Here is a 19,395-nt window from a genome sequence, read left to right on the forward strand (position 1 = left end):
AACTAAATGTGTATGATGTGGGATGAACAGTAAACTCTTAGTTACACCCCTTTTACTTAACTCCTTAAAGATGCAGCATTTTTTTTCGATCTCTCAATTGTAAAAGCCATAGCTGTACTATTGTTCCATCGATGGAGCCGCATTATTGCAATTTTTAATGGAATTAGTTGAAAATTGTAAAGGCTAACAGAAAAATAGAATTATTTAAGCTGAAAGTATCCTGTTGTCCGGTGTCCCGAGACCAGGGACTCCTTCCCTGTCCCTAATGCTAGAGGGGCCCTAGCTTGCCCTGCTCTCTGGATTACTTCTGATGGTGAAGATGTCGGGGTCACGTACCTTAATTTAGCTCCTGAATCCGCACTCAGTCTGTACCCTTTGCCCACCCAGGCAAGAGAGGATTAGTAGTGTACAGTAATACACCAACTAGACTAACAAGGTAATATGAACAGGGGTAACGAAAAATAACAAACATACAAATACAGTTGTGCTTTTAAGTTTACATACCTGGCAAAATTTTTGCTTTCTTGGCCTTTTTTCAGAGAATATGAATGCTAACACCAAAACCTTTTCTCCTCTCATGGTTAGTGGTTGGGTGAAGCCATTTCTTGTCAAACTACTGTGTTTTCTCTTTTTACATCACAACGACAACCCAGAGTTACCAATCTAAACCTCTATTACGAGATGGAGTGTTTATGACTATGATATGGGCTTTTAACATGTCTCATTAGAAAATTTCTTCTAGATATCCCCAGTGTCAATAACATCTCATTAACATGGAAATGGGAAGAGAACAATGGTTTTGAAAAAGAACTTCAGTACAGGTTAAAAGCAAGAGGGGAGTATTAGAAGATATTTTGGGGGATTAGTAACAGTGGGAAGTTTAATTAACACTATGGACATTCATACACTTAGATCTGAAAAATATTGGGTATATTGGGGTAAAGGGATAAAGATTCAGAAAAGTTTGAATCAAATCCTTGAAAAGATTATTTTGAACACTGCTGCCGTATTGCGATCTTCGGTATCAGATTTCCAAGATGCTACTTTAGCTTTAATGGAAAGTCAACAGGAATCTCAAGTGGCCAAAACATGTTTAGAAATTCAGATTGAATATTCCACCAATCTGAAAATGATTGCACAAGCATTACAAAGTGGAATTACACCGTTAGGATTAATGAGAAATTTACCTAAAGAATATAATTTAGCATTAAATCATTCAGATTTGTGGGTTAGTAAGTGGTTAGGATGTGAACGGAACATTTGTGTAGGAACATCACTGATTGCAGTGTCGGGAAGAGAAGAAGCCCTGGTTCCTTTAACTGTTCTGGGAATGCCTATTAGTAACACACAAAAACATTGAAAAACTAGACATTAATTCATGCTTAAATTTTGTTTCTAAGGTAATGTGTCTACCTGGACAGAATAAAGTCATTTATCATTCATGTTTCCATAATCATGCCTCATCTCATGCCAGAGTTGAGAATGTACCCACGATACATGACTTGGTGACACCAATAAGCGCTACCAAAATTTGTTCCCAAGTTATGTCAGAAAAATAATTTGTTTTTGTATTGTTTTCGTCAAATGTACGTGCTGAAAATCTAACAATAGGTTTGCACTGTATTGAGGCAAATGTGAAAACTCTCAAAGAACGAAGGAAGTATTGTCAATAGGTACAAGAAATCTGAAAATCCTTCCGATACCGTACAATTTGTCAAAAATAAATCATTTTCCTTGGGATATGTGGACAAATTAGATAAAGGCAAGGGTTTGTTAAGTTTGTTAACAAAACAACTAAAAGAAACTGAAATTATATTCACACACGAGCAAGGGAATTTAAAGGATATTAGTCAAGTATGTCACTCATCTTGGTGGAAATGTACATCAGATACATCAGTTCTCTGTTTGTCAGAACTACAGGACTTTTGTCAGAACTGTCAATATAGCTTTTGGAGATAGTAAATGGTTCTCAAAGGTAATAAGCTATAGACTTAAGTATTTCAAAATGAGGTATTGTACAAATAACGAAAATGCATATTCCATAAGTTACTACTGTTCTTCTAATATGGTGGAAGCTACGAACATAGCAGCAAATCTACATATGTGGTTATGAAACAGGAAAAATAGAAACCAATGTAAGTCTTTGGGTCAAAATAGTATATAAGTTGACCTAGCTCCCGTTGAGAAAGATCGCTCATTCTCTGAGAATCTCCAACCCAGACGACACCGTACCTCAAGACCATATGTAAGAACTAATGAATACAGTCACAGTGCAGAGAGCCAGAAGATGTATGGATGGAGCACTATTTGGGTCCCATTCAGTATGGAGCATTATATGGGGCCCATTCTGTTCCGAGCAATACATGGGGCCCATTCTGTATGGAGCATTATATGGGGTCCAGTATTCTGTATGGGGCATTATATGGGGTCCAGTATTCTGTATGGAGCAATATATGAGTTCCATTATTCTGTATGGAGCATTATATGGGGTTTATTATTCCGTATGGTGCAATAATATATGGGGCCCATTCTGTATGGAGCATTATATGGGGATCATTATTCTGTATGGAGCAATATATGGAGCCTATTCTGTTTGGAGCATTATGAGGTCTATTATTCTGTATGGAGCATTACATGGGGTCCATTATTCTGTATGGAGCATTATATGCATGATGTACATGACGCCATGAGATGATAATAACCGGATGGTGGAAGAGGAGATAGAGGATATAAAAAAGGGGACTATAAAGAATAACGTGTATACCAATGCAAAAGAGCAGGAAATGATCGTGTGGGCGGAGGAAGGAATACAGTGTGACACCAAACTACATAGTAGTGAAGTGAAAAAAGGAGGCTCAATCACAAGAATAGGAAGGGAAAATTTGTTTTGCCAAAGGGGAAGAAATAAGATAAAAACGCTAATGTAGCATGTAAACATAAAAAAAGTGAACAGAAAAAAAAATGTATTCTTACCTGGCGGGTAGAGAGAGCTGCACCGCCCCCGCAAGTGACATCACTGGTCTTTTTGAATGGCTAATCTGACTGTGCTCTGTTGCCGACTCTTTACTGCTGATCTAAGCTGACAACAGGGTGCGCGCTGTCATTGTGCACAGCGCGCAGGGACTAGCCCAGCCCCTGAAACGAACATCACTGATGACACTTTGTTTTAGTGACTGCAGCCTCTGCCCTGTGATGACACTTCTTTTGAGTATCCCAGCATGCACTGGGATTCTCAAATGAAGTGTCACCAGAAAGGAAGGAGGCAAAAAAATAAAATAGCAGTTAGGTAGTGTAGTTAGGGAATGGTAGGGAATTTGTAATGCAAGAACATTCGAAAATAGTTTAGATTAGGGAATCAAAAAGATAAGGATTTTAAATTTACTTTGCCTTCGGACCACACCTAAAAATGTTGACTACCTCTGACTTTTTGATATGTTTCCCAGAAAGAAAGAAAGGTATTGGTAACCCTACATGGAAACTAAGCAGCTTTTTACTACAGTACTATATTCTGTTAGTGTTGAGTGACGAAGATCATTTCAACATATCTGTGAAACATGGACTCTGCTCACATTGCAACAGCCAGAACAACCGCCATTACAACAGCCAAGAGAACAGTCATTAGAACAGCTGGAAGACCACTGTGTCTCCCGAACTGACCTAAGTGTCTCATGGATGTCTGTGGCTGTTGAGTTCTGTTCAGGAGACCCGCGGTCAGTCCGTATATGACAAATTATACTCAGATTGTGAAACATGGATGTAATGTATGAACCAAGCCTTAGAGGGGCCACCTCTTCCCTCTGCCGCTCCTATGTAACTATGTTATCTAAGGGGTTCAATGTCCAGATACTTCGCTATCTCCACTCCTGGACTTTGCAGCAGTGTCAACTGTATTCTGTAGTTGACTCAAACTGCTTATATGTAATAAATAATCTCTAGAGCACGCGCCATCCTCAATCTGCACAGAGCTTCATAATGTGATTGCTCTCACAGACTACAGATCAGGCGTACACAACATTTTCTCTTCTGAAGGCCAAAAATTTCACATTCTACCGCTCCCAATGCCGACAATAAAACATAAATGTGTACTTCCACCTGGACACTATATTTGAGATGAGCAAATAAATTTGAGTGGGATTTCATCTTACTAGAATATTACAAATATCCGCGTTCACCAAAATGTATATTTTTTTGTAATATGCTTCAAATTTCTCAGCCATAACTGGCCATTAGAAGGTTAAGACAATGTTCCTATGTACCTCACCGTTCATCTCTACAGCTCCACCGATACTCACCGCCACCCGTCTGGTCCTAACCGCATCTTCTGATCCCCATCCATCTTGATGGAATATTCTGTTCTTTTGTACTTCCAGGTGTCATGGTGCCTGGGATGGTTCTGTGCAGGTGCATGCAAAAGTCGTAACATCATGACATTGTTGACCTCCCGCACTCCTGCCCAGAACCATGCCAGGTACCATTTGAAGTACAAAAGAACAGAATATTCCATCAAGATGGATGGGGATCAGAAGATGCGGTTAGGACCAGACGGGTCCTCTCAGGGACATGACACGAGGAAGTACGACAATGCAAGAGGACCAAATACTAGAAGATGCAGATAAGATTGGACAGGTGGCGGAAAGTCTGAAAAGGTACTGTAAGTGGTGAGATGAGTATAACTATTTTTTATGCTCTGAAGAGACACCAGAGAATAAGGGATATTTAATTCAGCAGAATACCTTCTCCGTGAATCGACTTTTAGGGAAGACCTGCGCAATCAGATGAATTCAAATCTTGCATGATCCACTCATCTCTGTTATATATCATACATGTCTAATAGTGTGCACAGAGCTCAGATCCAGAGCTAGTAAAATGGGGTGCCAAGCAAAGAACACATTAATATATGACTAGACTGTGTATGTATTTATATAGTCTTGGTCGAAAGTGTTGGCACCCTTGAAATTGTTCCAGAAAATGAAGTATTTCTTCCAGAAAATCTTTTGTTATATGTTTATTTAATTTGTGCGTATTGGAACAACACGGAAAAAAAAAAAAAACAGAATAAAAAAGGTAAATTGGCCATAATGTGACACGAAACCCCTAAAATGGGACGGACAAAACAGGTGAGTAAACAACTTTGTTTCAAGCATGTGATGTTCATTCAGACTCACCTGTGGCAAGTAACAGGTGAGGATAATACGAAAATTATACCTGAAACAAGATAAAAAGGGAAGAAGTTGACTCAGTCCTTTGCATTGTGCGTCTGTGTGGGCCACACTAAGCATGGAGAACAGAAAGAGGAGAAGAGAACGGTCTGAGGACTTGAGAACCAAAATTGTCATATCTAATACATTAACACATTTACAATAGAAATTTGCCTTCCTTTATGTTCTGGCAGTCCTTCCCACTCGCCGGACACCTTGATATCTAAACATAATGGACACAGCTCTGTTCATACATCGCTTATTTCTGGTGGAAGAACTTACCTACAAACCACATAGGAGGAAGCTAAATAATCAGCTGCAGTTTGCCCATGTGAGGGTGGGGAGTACTTATTTAAAGGGTTATTATCACAATATCAATCGCAGCTCATTGGCTTAAGATACTAAAATAAATAAAGTTGTGGAATGCAATCAATTTCCAAAATTGCTCACCACTCCAGACATCACCCCTGTATAGAGGCTTTTACCTACCTGGTTGCCCATGGATACGTCGGTAGTTCTTTCATGGATCGTCGCACATGCTCAGTAGATGCTCAGTAGATATTGGCTGCTCTTCTAAAGTGGGTGTGTGAATTTACCGTCCTCTATGTACAAGGTTGGACATGAGCACTGTGAGGCGACTCCAATAAAATGGAGGAACGGGGATCCTCTTCCCAAACCGTGCCACTCAGTGGTGTGGTAGACAATGCGGGTATTCAACCACCAATTATTTTTCTCATATACAAAATTGATATTTCTGTCCATATTTGTTATAATGGCCGCTTCCTATCTATAAATATAACTGGGCCTTCATCTGTACTGTCCGAAAGAGAATCTGTCTTTGATACCTCTAGTGACCAATCAGAGTTCAGTTTTCATGTTTTAAACAGCTGTGGTAAAATGTAAGCTGCACTGTGATTGGTTACTATGGTTAACAAAGAGATAAGAGAGGACACATAGAGGAAAGATATCTAAACACATACAGAATTGGAGGAAAGAGGAGTAGAAACTTTTCCACACGATGGTCGGGAGAGACAAGAGTTACATTAGCACCACGGCCCCTTGTGTTAGCTTTAGAAGATAACAGAGGAGTTGAAGGGGCAGCTAAAATCTTGCAAGGGGGAATGCTGGGAACTTGGAGAAGAAGCAGGTGCTTGTGGGAAATGTAGTGGTCATATGAGCAGCAGTGAAGGACCGCCCACTGCACACTGAGCACAGACGTACAGAGAGATATGGAGGAGAAGGAGCCAGAAAAAGACGTAAAAAATTACCCAGCGAGGATCTGAAGACATGGATGGGTTACTTTAGAGAAGTTATTACTGTACGGAAAAAAAAAATAAATTCAGGGATAAATCCTTTAATTTTCAAATCTTGAAGAGTTCACACCCACACACACGTAATAAAACACAACGGCTCCAATATACAAGGGTTTATCTGTTTATTACACACAGACTGTGGAACACAGCGGATATTACAAGCAGAGGTGTAACTATAAGGGGTGCGGGAACTAAAGTCACTCATAGGAAAGATGTGGCAGCCGTAAAAATCGGTAGAACATCACCCGAAACCAGATATATTAGTGACAAGTGTACGATAGAGGAATACTTCATATCCCTTATACATATTACTATATAGTGACATCACTAATTATCAGAAATGTATATACAATATTGTAAGAATATAATCAAAATGCTAATTAGTTCATGTTCATCCCACACCCAATTATCATTTTTTGCACTTTCCGTTCCTTGTCTTTTTCCCAAAAGCCATAACAATTTTTTTTTTCATATTGTAATCGATATAGTCAAATATACATGTGTGATAAAAAATTTTGGAAACCTGTAAAAAAAAAATGGATTTCTGTCACCATTTCCCGAGGCTCGTAACCTTTTTGTTTTATGTTTATATTTTTGTATTTTTTTTTCTTAGATCTATATAACATATTTATTTAATTAATATTTTTTGAATATTTGAGTTTCAATTCTCTATTTTTTAGTCCCCTTAGGCTATATAACCTGCAGTTATGACCCGGATCATGTGGTAAATGAAGCCAGTCTTTTTTCCAGCCAGTACAGACCTCACGGTCGCAACTTAATAGTGAGACGGAACGTTCTATATGTAAATTTAAAGAAATAAATGTGGATATAAAAAGTTAGGTCTCTCCTATCATATTCTGGTAGAAGAGAAGGAACATACTAGGGTCTAACTGCTTCAGTGAAAAATTCAGATTTTGGGAAGTGATTAATGTTCTAGATCCAGAGCTTCAACATTACCTGAGCAAAAATGTGTCATCAGAAAACTACTTAAAGAGTTTGTCCACTACTTTTTGATTGATGACCTATCCTTAGGATAGGTCATAAATATCTGGTTGACAATTGACACCCCGCCGATCACCCGTTATCGGTGGTGCCAGCCACCGCCCGGAAGTACTCACTTGTGGAGCTGGCCATCTTCTGATATTGGCCGACACAGGGTACTACACGTCTGCCTCCGATTGATTTGAAGAGGCAAATGTGTAGTACCAAGCCTCGCCCACTACTAGAAGACAGAGCAGCCCCGCAAGAGAGTATTTCCGGCCAGCAGCAGATCGCAGGGGGTGCTGGATGTCGGACCCCGACCGGTCAGACATTGATGACCTATCCTAACGATAGGTCATCAATCAAAAAGTAGTGGCCAACCTCTTTAATGTTGAAATTAAGTTTTGGGGTTTAAATTAATTTTCTAAACTTTTTTTTACATTATTTTTCATATCACAATCAGTATTTATTTTTTTTAAATAGAAATCATGCAATTTTCACACTGCAATGATGAATAAACTCTGACCACATCTTTTGTATCTAAGTACTGGGTGAGTTTGCGCAAAGATCATCGTAAAAGGTGGTAGAGCAGGGTCAGCTGTGACATCACCTAGAGGTGAATAGCAAGAATACTAATTTTACTTTATAATAGGCATTGTGATATGAAACATTGACAAATTAAAAGAAAAATACATTTAACAACTAACCCAATTTAAACGGTAGGCCATTTTCTGAGGATACATTTTCTCTAAGATGTCCTTGAGGACTGGTGGTTTAGTAGGTGTGTGATGCCTGGACCAGAGAAACCAAATGTAATGGGATGGGTGTAGGCTTTTCTCTAGTGTGACATGTTTTAGGGTACTTCAGGGGAAATAACATCTAACCACCTAGACGAATAGTTTGCCTTATACTAGTAATAAAAATTAGGGTGAATCCTCTATGCCTATTTTGGGGACAAAATTGAGTCTTAGTTGTCCATCAGGCCGTAGCAAGGAGTTAAAAAGGATGAGGACTTGATGGAGAAGGACTTCAGGAGATATTATATAGCAGAAGATCATTATTCTTCTGTAACTGTACAGTATTCGGGATATTTGTACTCTAACATAAGTGAAAAGTGAGGTTTAGTGAGAAGAGAAGATCATGGTTGGCCTAAATGTGCGCTCTTAACATTCTGATTGAGACCGATTGTTATAGTAAAGAGTGAGAGTAATGTGATGTAATGTAGGATGAGGGACAGTAAAGTTCAAAATTTTGATTTTCCTAATTTAATTTTAAAATTTGACGCTCTCCTGAACTTGATGAAGATAACTAGAATAAATCTGAAATGTGTTCAACAGTATGCCATTAACGATGATCCAACCACTGTTAATTGACTCATGCCTCTTATAGGTCACTATTCCTTAACTTCTAATCCTTAACCAGCTATCTACGTAGCATCCTTTGACCTTTCTCCAAAATACACAAAAAGCAACATGGAGGGGCTCGGAGAAGGTGGCAGTGAAGGTGTGTAAGTGCCTGATGGGATCACAAAGCTCATAAAAGGACAACTGCCCGGCCACATAATCCAGACAAATCCTGAATTTATCACTGGAGATATTGTCGGGCAAAAGAATTTCTTTCTTGTCATGTCTCATAAAATAATGATTACTATGTGTTCTGCACAAACTCCAGGACTTATTATTATTTCCAGCGTATGACTGACGGCCTCTTCTGTCTATACTGGGATAACACATCCCCACCCTCCCACATCCTAATCTACTGATCTCCACATCCCAGTAATGTTGTCCTGAGGAAAATCCCCTCGTGCTCATCACCTGATAATCCTGGAATCTCTCTGATGTTTCTGGACGTTTCTGCTTCTCTTCTTTCCAAATTGCAGTTTTCAGGTCGTCTGATATAAGAAGATTATTAGAAGCTGTGGTTACATCCAGTAATATGTCTGCAGGACCCTCCACATAGATCCCGCTCCTTATACCTGATATTACCTCACATAATGTGTGTAATGTGTGTGAGATCTCAGCCACATCCAGGTCATCTCCATCATGGAGCTGTTTATCATGTCCTCCTGTGTCCTCATCACCTCCCTCCTCCTCAGGATCACACAAGTCACCGGTGTCTGGTTCCTGTAAGACAGTCAGTGGATCCCTCATGTTACACAGCTCCTCAATGTGTCTCATCTTCCTGGACAGCTCGTCCTTCTTTATTTCCAGCTGCTTGGTAAGAGTAGACAGTGACACTTCCTTTTCCTGCCTGGAGATCTCACACAGGACCTTCTTCTCCAGGTCGTCCAGCTGTCTCCTGAGGTCTACAAACAGGGCAGTGACTCTCTTGGCTTCTCCAGCTGCCTTTTTTTGAACTTTTCTCCTGTGATCCTTCAGAGTCTGGACTTTCTCCTCTGTTCTCTTTTTCTTTGTGATCAGTTTCTGCAGAACATTTCTCAGTTTCGTCTTCTTCTTCTCTGAGGCCTCATCCAGCATCTCCACCCGATGTCCCCGATGTTCTCCAGCCAAACTACAGGACACACACATACAAACAGCGTCCTCAGTGCAGTAATATTCCAGGATCTTCTTATGGACAGAACATTTCCTTTTCTCCAGAGAAGTGCTGGGATCAGATAAGACGTGTTCTGGTGATTTGCTGTGAACTTTCAGGTGTTTATCACACAGAGAAGCCTCACAGAGTAGACAGGATCTAACAGCAGATACAGGAGAGTCCACACAGTAAGTGCAGCAGATCCCGGTGATCTCCTCTTGTTCTGAATGAGTAACCAGGAAACGTTCTGCGACATTATTGAGATTTATGTTCCTCATCAGTGTAGGCCGCTCCCAAAACTCTTCTCTGCATTCTGGACAGGAGTAAACTTCCGACTTCTCCTGTGTATCCAGCACAAGATCAATACAGACCCGGCAGAAGTTGTGTCCACATCTCAGTATTACAGGATCCTTAAAAATAGATAAACAGATGGAGCAGAGCAGCTCGTCTCTCAGATCAGCAGACGCCATGGCTGACACGGAAGAAGTATGACACCGGTTAAACAGTAAAGTCGTAGTTACGCCCATTTACTTAACCCCTTAAGGAGACAGCATGCTATTTTTTGTTATTGAATTACTGCAGTATAAAAGCCATAACCTTTTTGTTTTTTTCTGTTAACTTTGCCATTTAGTGGTTTTTTTTATGAGTCCAGTTATCTGTCACTAGTTTGTGGTACATGTAATATATTGTATAACGTCAATACTTTTCTTTATTTTTTTCCATCGAGAAGGGGCATGCAATATCAACACTGTATTCTACAATTTATTTATAAAATATTCACTTTTCAATGCCATAATTGTCACAAACATTATATTATAAGGATTTTTTGCAATAATAGCATTGCAAAATGTATCACTTTTTATATTTAGCACAATTAAAAAAGCTTTTTTTTTTAAATAATTTCAATTTGGGCTAATGCATTTCAAGTACCAAAATCCATTTATTTTTCGATTTACAGAGCTTTTTGAGGGTTTGCTGTTTGCAGGCTGACTTGTAGTTTTTAGTGATACCTTTTTAGTGCAAATAAAATTTATCAATTATGTTTTATTTCATTTTTTTGTCTCAACAAAAAAAAAATCTACATTTTTTACAACGTTCACTAAGCTTGTAAAAATTTGGTCATGCCAGTGATTTCACTTATTGATATATTGATTTTTGAACAGTTTATTAAATAATACAACACTTCATAGAAAGAAAAAGGTTTTTTTACTTTATTTTTTCCCCCCACCAGGGGACTTAAACATGCAATTCTTTGATTGGTTCTATAAAATTACATAATAATGCAATACTCCTGAAACTGAGTATAAATTCATAGACATTCTGTAAATACAGACCACTTTTTTTAATTGACCATAATAAAATGGCGGTCTGCGATTTTTGTTTTGTTCTCTTTAAAAAAAAATCTTAAAACATTTTTAAAAAAAAAGGCGCATAAACATTTTTGGCAACAGAAATACAATGCAGGGGGAATGCCCAAGGAGGAAAGAAATTATCTGCATTCATTCAATGAAAAAAATTGTTGGTCCACAAGGAGAAGCCAAGGCAGGTACAAAGTTGTTGAGAAGTACAAGTCATGGTTGGGTGATAAAAAAATATCCCAATCTCTGATGATCCACTGGAGCATTATCAAATCCATTATCATCAAATGGAAAAAACATGGTACCACAACAAACCTGCCAAGAGAGGGACGCCCCCCAAAAACATTCAGCAATGGCATGGAGGGCATTAATCAGAGAGGCAGCACAGAGACCAAAGGTAACCCTGAAGGAGCTGCAGAGTCCCCAAGGAGAGACTAGAGTATCTCCCAATACAACCACAAAAAGTCATAGACTCCTTTGAGGTGGCCTATATGGAAGAGTGGGCAGAAAAAAAGCCTTCAATTACACACAAAAATTTGAAGGCTCATTTTGAATTTGCCAAAAGACATGAGGGAGACTCTCCAGATGTACAGAGGAAGGAGCTGTGGTTAGATGAGACTAAAATTGAACTTTTTGGCCACCAAGGTAAAAACTATGTCTGGCGCCAAACCAACACAGCTCATCACCCCAAGAACACCATCCCCACAGTGAAACATAGTGGTGGTAGCATCATGCTGTGGGGATGTTATTAGGCAGTATGGACAAGGAAAATGGTCTGAGTCGAGGGGGAAGATGGATAGTGTGAAATACAGGGATTTTCTTGAGCAAAACCTGTTTCAGTCTGTCAGTGATTTGAGACTGAGACAGAAGTTCACCTTCCAGCAAAACAATGACCTAAAGCATACTGCTAAAGCAATGCTCGAGTGTTTTAAGGGGAAACGTGTACCGTATTTTTCAGATTATAAGAAGCACTTAGTTCCCCCCAAATTTGGGGGAATAATGGGTGTGCGTCTTACCGCGGCCACGGTGGAGTACGGTCACTGCTGGAGGAGGCAAGAGTGGTGTGTTGCTGCAGACAAGAGTGGAGTGTTGCTGAGATCTCATCAGAGATGAGATCTCAGCGCCAAGATCTCCATCTGCCCATGCGCCGCCATTTTCCCAGAGTCAATTGCAAAGTAAACCATGGAAGTATGGGGGCTCTGGGCTTTCACAAAATGTCGGCGGAGCCCCTGAACCACCAAACACCCACCGCGTCGCACATCCAAACACCCATTTCTCCCAGTCTGTTGTCCACAGTATTGTCACACTCCTGCCTCTGCCAGCACCAACCCTGGGACCCAGCTTCACCGCAGCCACCACCCCTGTAAGCAATAAGACGCATGGCTTGTAAGAAGCATCATCATTTTACTAAAAAAAGGTTTTTTTTCCTATTTTTCTCCTCAAAATTTGGGGGGCGTCTTATAATCTGATGAGTCTTATAAACCGCAAAATATTGTAATGGTCGGTTATAATGTTGATGTTATATTTTTCCTTCACTATGTACATATATTCATTATGCAAAGCAGGGGGCAGGTCAGTGAGGGATCAGTGACCTGTCAGCAGTCTGCATTATGAATATCTAATCAGAGCACCACATTCATGAACCCCGCATTAAGGCACTAGAATCTCATTAACACAAAACTGGAAATAAAGATTATACAACAACTACAAGACAGATTTCATCAACCTAGGTATCATTTTTTTTATATATATATACATTTTTATTAAAGATTTTCATATTAACCGTGGTAACAAGAAGACATCATCAAACATAACTTGTCATTGATACAATCTTTCAATTCCGTAATTAAAGAATTACTAACATCATGACTATTATTTCGTGATACATATAGGAGGAATAAGAGCTCCAGAGCATCCCCCTCATGGAACTGATAATTTATATCTGTGCTGCTCCTTTTCCAAAATGACATATGAAAATTTCCATGACCACGGTAACAACAAAAAGATATCGTCCATCATGACCTGTCATTGGTATAAAATTTCCCCTCCGTATTTAAAAGATTACAGATTACATGGTTATTGATTTCCAGTTGTATCTAAAGAGAGAGATTAAAGCTCTAGAACGCCCACCTCCTGAAAGTGAGGACTTATTTCTTAGGATCTCCACCAAGTCTCACTCACTCAACCTTTCCCCCATCCCTCCTCTTCTCATCCACTATGAGTTTCGCCACTACCAGCAGGGTGTCTTATCACTCCATTCAAAGACAACCTAGTTTGGTTTTGAGACTTTCCGTTAAGTACCATTTCGTTGAAATGAACGGTTCAATTATTTTCTGTTTCTCGTCAGAATTGCAATATTTGACAATAAATTGCTTCCATTTTATTAAAAATTTCCCGGCTTGCGTTTGCTTGTTCGTTAGAGCATCTCCCTGTTCTATCAACAAACAATGATGTCAATGAGCTATGAAATCAGAAAGTGACGGGACAGACGAGCTGAGCCATTCTCCGAGAACCAATTTCTTAGCCTATATCAGAATAGTCTGTAGGAGTTTCGGGGGGCACCTTCTCTCCACTGCCCTTCAGCCCCAACTAATCTCAAGAGTGTCGAATTGACATCATCAGAGTCAGCGGCCTTAAAGTGTTCCATAGTGTTGATATGAACCCTGATACTGAATCCCAAAAAGGGATGATATCTGGGCATGACCATAGTCCATGTGATAGATCTGATTTGGGGAGCTGACATCTGGGACACGCATGTATTGCTTCATGCATGATTTTAAACTGAGTCTCCCTCCAAGATTCATTTATTATATGTTTCCTAAAAATGGACCACCCCTTCCTTACTCTGGAGGGAATCGCAACATCATCCAGTTGCAATCTTCAGGATTTATAGAAGGTGTCTGGATGGGGGTCTATCAAACGTAATTTCATCATGGAGTAAATTATACAGGATGGGCCATATATATGGATACACCTAAATAAAATGGGAATGTTTGGTGATATCAACTTCCTGTTTGTGGCACATTAGTGTAAGGGAGGGGGGAAACTTTTCAAGATGGGCGGTGACCATGGCGGCCATTTTGTAGTCGGCCATTTTGGATCCAACTTTATTTTTTTCCAATGGTAAGAGGGTCATGTGACACATCAAACTTATTGGGAATTTCACAAGAAAAACAAAGGTGTGCTTGGTTTTAACGTAACTTTATTTTTTCATGAGTTATTTACAAATTTATGACCACTTATAAATTGTGTTCAAAGTGCTGCCCATTGTGTTGAATTGTCAATGCAACCCTCTTCTGCCTCTCTTGACACACTGATAGCAAAACCGCAGAAGAAATACTAGTCTAAGGGGGTCAGATTCCTTGTAGGAATGCTTGGACCTGACACCCATAATGTGGTGGTGCACCATCTTGCTGGAAAAACTCAGGGAACGTGCCATCTTCAGTGCATAAAGAGGGCAACACATCATCATTTAGCAATTTCAGATATCCAGTCGCATTGAGGTTTCCACTGATGAAGAATGACCCCACTATCTTTGTACCACATATACCCCACCATACCATCAATTATGGGTGTCAGGTCCGAGCATTCCTATATGAACAGTTCCCTGGAAAGTGGATTGGTCGTCATGGGCCTGTTGAATGGCTACCAAGGTCTTCCGATCTGACCCCCTTAGACTTTTATCTTTGGGGTCATCTAAAGGCAATTGTCTATGCTGTAAAGATACGAGATGTGCAGCATCTGAAACAATGGATACTGGAAGCCTGTTCACTTAGAGATCTGGGTTACTGGTTAACGGAGGTATGGATTGAGTGGACTCAGTAGGTCCGTTGTCATAGGTCATTGTAGTCGACATCGTAGTGGTCGGCTCTCCTGTTGTGAATTCCGCTCTTGGGCTCCCTCCGGTGGTTGTAAGTGGCACTTTTGTGAGTTCTGCTCTTGGGCTCCCTCTTGTGGTTTCTAGTGGTGTGGCTGCTCCTTGGAGTTAGCTGTCTTCAGCTGCTTCCACCTGATCGTCGTTTCTGCTTGGCTATTTAAGCCTGGCTTTTCCTTCAGCTTGTGCCACTTGTAAATGGTTCTGGTTGGATTCACATCTCTTTGGATTTCCCTGTTATCCTGACCAGTTCAGCTAAGCTAAGTTTTTGCTTGCGCTTTTCTGTCCACAGATTGTGGACTTATCCGTTCCGTGTTTTCTATGTTTGTCCAGCTTATCAGTATGAATTAATTCTGTCTTGCTGGAAGCTCTGGGAAGCAGATTTACCCTCCACACCTTTAGTCAGGTGTGGAGTTTTTAGTAAACTCTGCGTGGATTTTTGTAGTGTTTTATACTGACCGCACAGTATTCCATCCTGTCCTACCTATCTAGCTAGACTGGCCTCCTGTGCTCATTCTGGTTTCATTCTGTGTATGTCTTTTCCCTCTCCACTCACAGTCATTATTTGTGGGGGGCTAATCTATCCTTTGGGGATTTTCTCTGAGGCAAGATAGTTTTCCTGCTTCTATCTTTAGGGGTAGTTAGCTCTTAGGCTGTGTCGAGATGTCTAGGGAGTGACAGGTACATCCCACGGCTACTTCTAGTGTGGTGTTGAGCTTAGGGACTGCGGTCAGTACAGATACCACTTCCTTCAGAGCTCGTTCCATGTTGCTCCTAAACCACCGCATCATAACAGTACAAGTGGCCAAAAATGAATTAAATGCATCTCAAAAGAAGGAAAAAAACCTGCATGATGTTGTTTACTGGGATTTCCATGGTTACGGGAACATAATCCGGTGCTGGATTGGAAAAATATGTTGGTGACTAGTTGGGGTTGTCGAGGAGTACATAGTGACGTTCCTTTGATGTCAATTTCCTCTTCCCCCTCTTCTGAGGTCCCTGAGTTTTTGTCGGATTTCCAGGATGTATTTGATGAGCCCAAGTCCAGTTCCCTCCCTCCACATAGGGACTGTGATTGTGCTATTAACTTGATTCCTGGTTGTAAGTTCCCTAAGGGCCGACTTTTCAATCTGTCTGTGCCAGAGCATGCCGCCATGTGGAGTTATGTTAAGGAATCTTTGGAGAAAGGGCATATTCGGCCCTCTTCGTCACCATTGGGAGCGGGTTTCTTTTTTGTTGCTAAGAAGGATGGCTCCTTGAGACCCTGTATTGATTATCGTCTGCTTAATAAGATCACGGTCAAATTCCAATACCCCTTGCCTTTGCTTACTGATTTGTTTGCTCAGATTAAGGGGGCTAGTTGGTTTACTAAGATTGACCTCCGAGGGGCATATAATCTTGTTTGTATTAAACAGGGTGATGAATGGAAAACTGCATTTAATACGCCCGAAGGCCATTTTGAATACCTTGTGATGCCATTTGGGCTCTCTAATGCTCCATCTGTGTTCCAGTCTTTCATGCATGATATTTTCCACAATTATCTTGATAAATTCATGGTCGTATATTTGGATGATATTTTGATTTTTTCCAATGATTGGGAGTCTCATGTGAAGCAGGTCAGGATGGTGTTCCAGATCCTTCGTGATAATGCTTTATTTGTGAAGGGGTCTAAGTGCCTATTCGGAGTTCAGAAGGTCTCTTTTTGGGGTTTTATTTTTTCTCCCTCGTCTATAGAAATGGATCCTGTTAAGGTCCAGGCTATTCATGACTGGATCCAACCCACATCTGTGAAGGGTCTTCAAAAATGTTTGGGCTTTGCTAATTTCTATCGCCGTTTCATTGCCAACTTTTCCAGTGTGGTTAACCCCCTTACTGATTTGACGAAGAAAGGCGCTGATGTGACGAATTGGTCCTCTGGGGCTGTTGAGGCCTTTCAGGAGCTTAAGCGCCGATTTACTTCTGCCCCTGTGTTGCGTCAACCGGATGTTTCTCTTCCTTTTCAGGCTGAGGTCGACGCTTCTGAGATTGGGGCAGGGGCCGTTTTGTCTCAGAGGGAGTCTGATGGTTCTTTGATGAAACCATGTGCTTTTTTTTCCAGAAAGTTTTCACCTGCGGAACGCAATTATGATGTCGGCAATCGGGAGTTGTTGGCTATGAAGTGGGCGTTTGAGGAGTGGCGACATTGGCTTGAGGGAGCTAAACACCGTGTTGTGGTCCTGACCGATCATAAGAATCTGATTTACCTCGAGTCGGCCAAGCGGCTGAATCCTAGACAGGCTCGATGGTCCCTGTTTTTCTCCCGTTTTGATTTCGTGGTCTCGTATCTTCCGGGACCTAAGAATGTTAAGGCTGATGCCCTCTCTAGGAGTTTTTCGCCTGATTCTCCTGGAGTCCTTGAGCCGGTTGGCATTCTTAAGGAGGGGGTGATTCTTTCTGCTATCTCCCCTGATTTGCGGCGGGTGCTTCAGGAATTTCAGGCTGATAGGCCTGGCCGCTGTCCAGTAGGGAAGCTGTTTGTTCCTGATAGATGGACAAGTAAAGTAATTTCTGAGGTTCATTGTTCAGTGTTGGCTGGTCATCCTGGGATTTTTGGTACCAGAGATTTGGTTGCTAGGTCCTTTTGGTGGCCTTCCTTGTCGCGCGATGTGCGTGCTTTTGTGCAGTCCTGTGGGACTTGCGCCCGGGCCAAGCCTAGCTGTTCCCGCGCTAGTGGGTTGCTTTTGCCTTTGCCGGTCCCTGAGAGGCCCTGGACGCATATTTCCATGGATTTTATTTCGGATCTTCCTGTTTCCCAGAAGATGTCTGTTATCTGGGTTGTTTGTGACCGGTTCTCTAAAATGGTCCATCTGGTACCTCTGCCTAAGTTGCCTTCCTCCTCAGATCTGGTTCCATTATTTTTTCAGCATGTGGTTCGTTTGCATGGCATTCCGGAGAATATTGTGTCTGACAGAGGTTCTCAGTTTGTCTCTAGATTTTGGCGGGCCTTTTGTGCTAGGATGGGCATTGATTTGTCTTTTTCTTCGGCGTTTCATCCTCAGACTAATGGCCAAACTGAGCGAACTAATCAGACCTTGGAGACCTATTTGAGATGCTTTGTGTCTGCTGATCAGGATGATTGGGTGTCTTTCTTGCCGTTGGCCGAGTTTGCCCTTAATAATAGGGCTAGTTCGGCTACTTTGGTTTCACCTTTCTTTTGTAATTTTGGTTTTCATCCTCGTTTTTCTTCTGGGCAGGTTGAGCCTTCTGATTGTCCTGGTGTTGATTCTGTGGTGGACAGGCTGCAGCAGATTTGGACTCATGTGGTGGACAATTTGACGTTGTCTCAGGAAAGGGCTCAACGTTTTGCTAACCGCCGTCGGTGTGTTGGTCCCCGGCTTCGTGTGGGGGATTTGGTTTGGTTGTCTTCTCGTCATGTTCCTATGAAGGTTTCTTCTCCTAAATTTAAGCCTCGGTTTATTGGTCCTTATAAAATTTCTGAAATTATTAATCCGGTGTCTTTTCGTTTGGCTCTTCCTGCCTCTTTTTCCATTCATAATGTTTTCCATAGATCTTTGTTGCGGAGATATGTGGTGCCCGTTGTTCCCTCGGTTGACCCTCCTGCCCCGGTGTTGGTTGAGGGAGAGTTGGAATATGAGGTTGAGAAGATTTTGGATTCTCGTTTTTCGAGGCGGAGGCTTCAGTATCTTGTCAAGTGGAAGGGTTATGGCCAGGAGGATAATTCTAGGGTTGTTGCCTCCGATGTCCATGTCACCGATTTGGTTTGTGCTTTTCACTTGGCTCGTCCTGATCGGCCTGGGGGCTCTGGTGAGGGTTCGGTGACCCCTCCTCAAGGGGGGGTACTGTTGTGAATTCCGCTCTTGGGCTCCCTCCGGTGGTTGTAAGTGGCACTTTTGTGAGTTCTGCTCTTGGGCTCCCTCTTGTGGTTTCTAGTGGTATGGCTGCTCCTTGGAGTTAGCTGTCTTCAGCTGCTTCAACCTGATCGTCGTTACTGCTCGGCTATTTAAGCCTGGCTTTTCCTTCAGCTTGTGCCACTTGTAAATGGTTCTGGTTGGATTCACATCTCTTTGGATTTCCCTGTTATCCTGACCAGTTCAGCTAAGCTAAGTTCTTGCTTGCACTTTTCTGTCCACAGATTGTGG

The 19,395-nt window shown here is 41.2% G+C and overlaps 1 protein-coding gene across 1 annotated transcript; it reads right to left on the reverse strand.

Moving 5' to 3' along the window:
• Window positions 1–6,616: 6,616 nt before the first annotated feature.
• LOC138675216 (E3 ubiquitin/ISG15 ligase TRIM25-like) lies at window positions 6,617–10,537 on the reverse strand. Its single transcript, XM_069763257.1, has one exon. The coding sequence runs from the start codon at window positions 10,492–10,494 to the stop codon at window positions 8,893–8,895; it is 1,602 nt and encodes a 533-aa protein (XP_069619358.1). The 5' UTR covers window positions 10,495–10,537; the 3' UTR covers window positions 6,617–8,892.
• Window positions 10,538–19,395: the final 8,858 nt, after the last annotated feature.

Source organism: Ranitomeya imitator, chromosome 4, assembly GCF_032444005.1.
Source record: "Ranitomeya imitator isolate aRanImi1 chromosome 4, aRanImi1.pri, whole genome shotgun sequence".
NCBI lineage: Eukaryota > Metazoa > Chordata > Amphibia > Anura > Dendrobatidae > Ranitomeya > Ranitomeya imitator.

Bases quoted from the DNA above. Each gene is read 5' to 3' on its own strand.
- LOC138675216 (XM_069763257.1), bottom strand. From the start codon at position 10,494: ATGGCGTCTGCTGATCTGAGAGACGAGCTGCTCTGCTCCATCTGTTTA.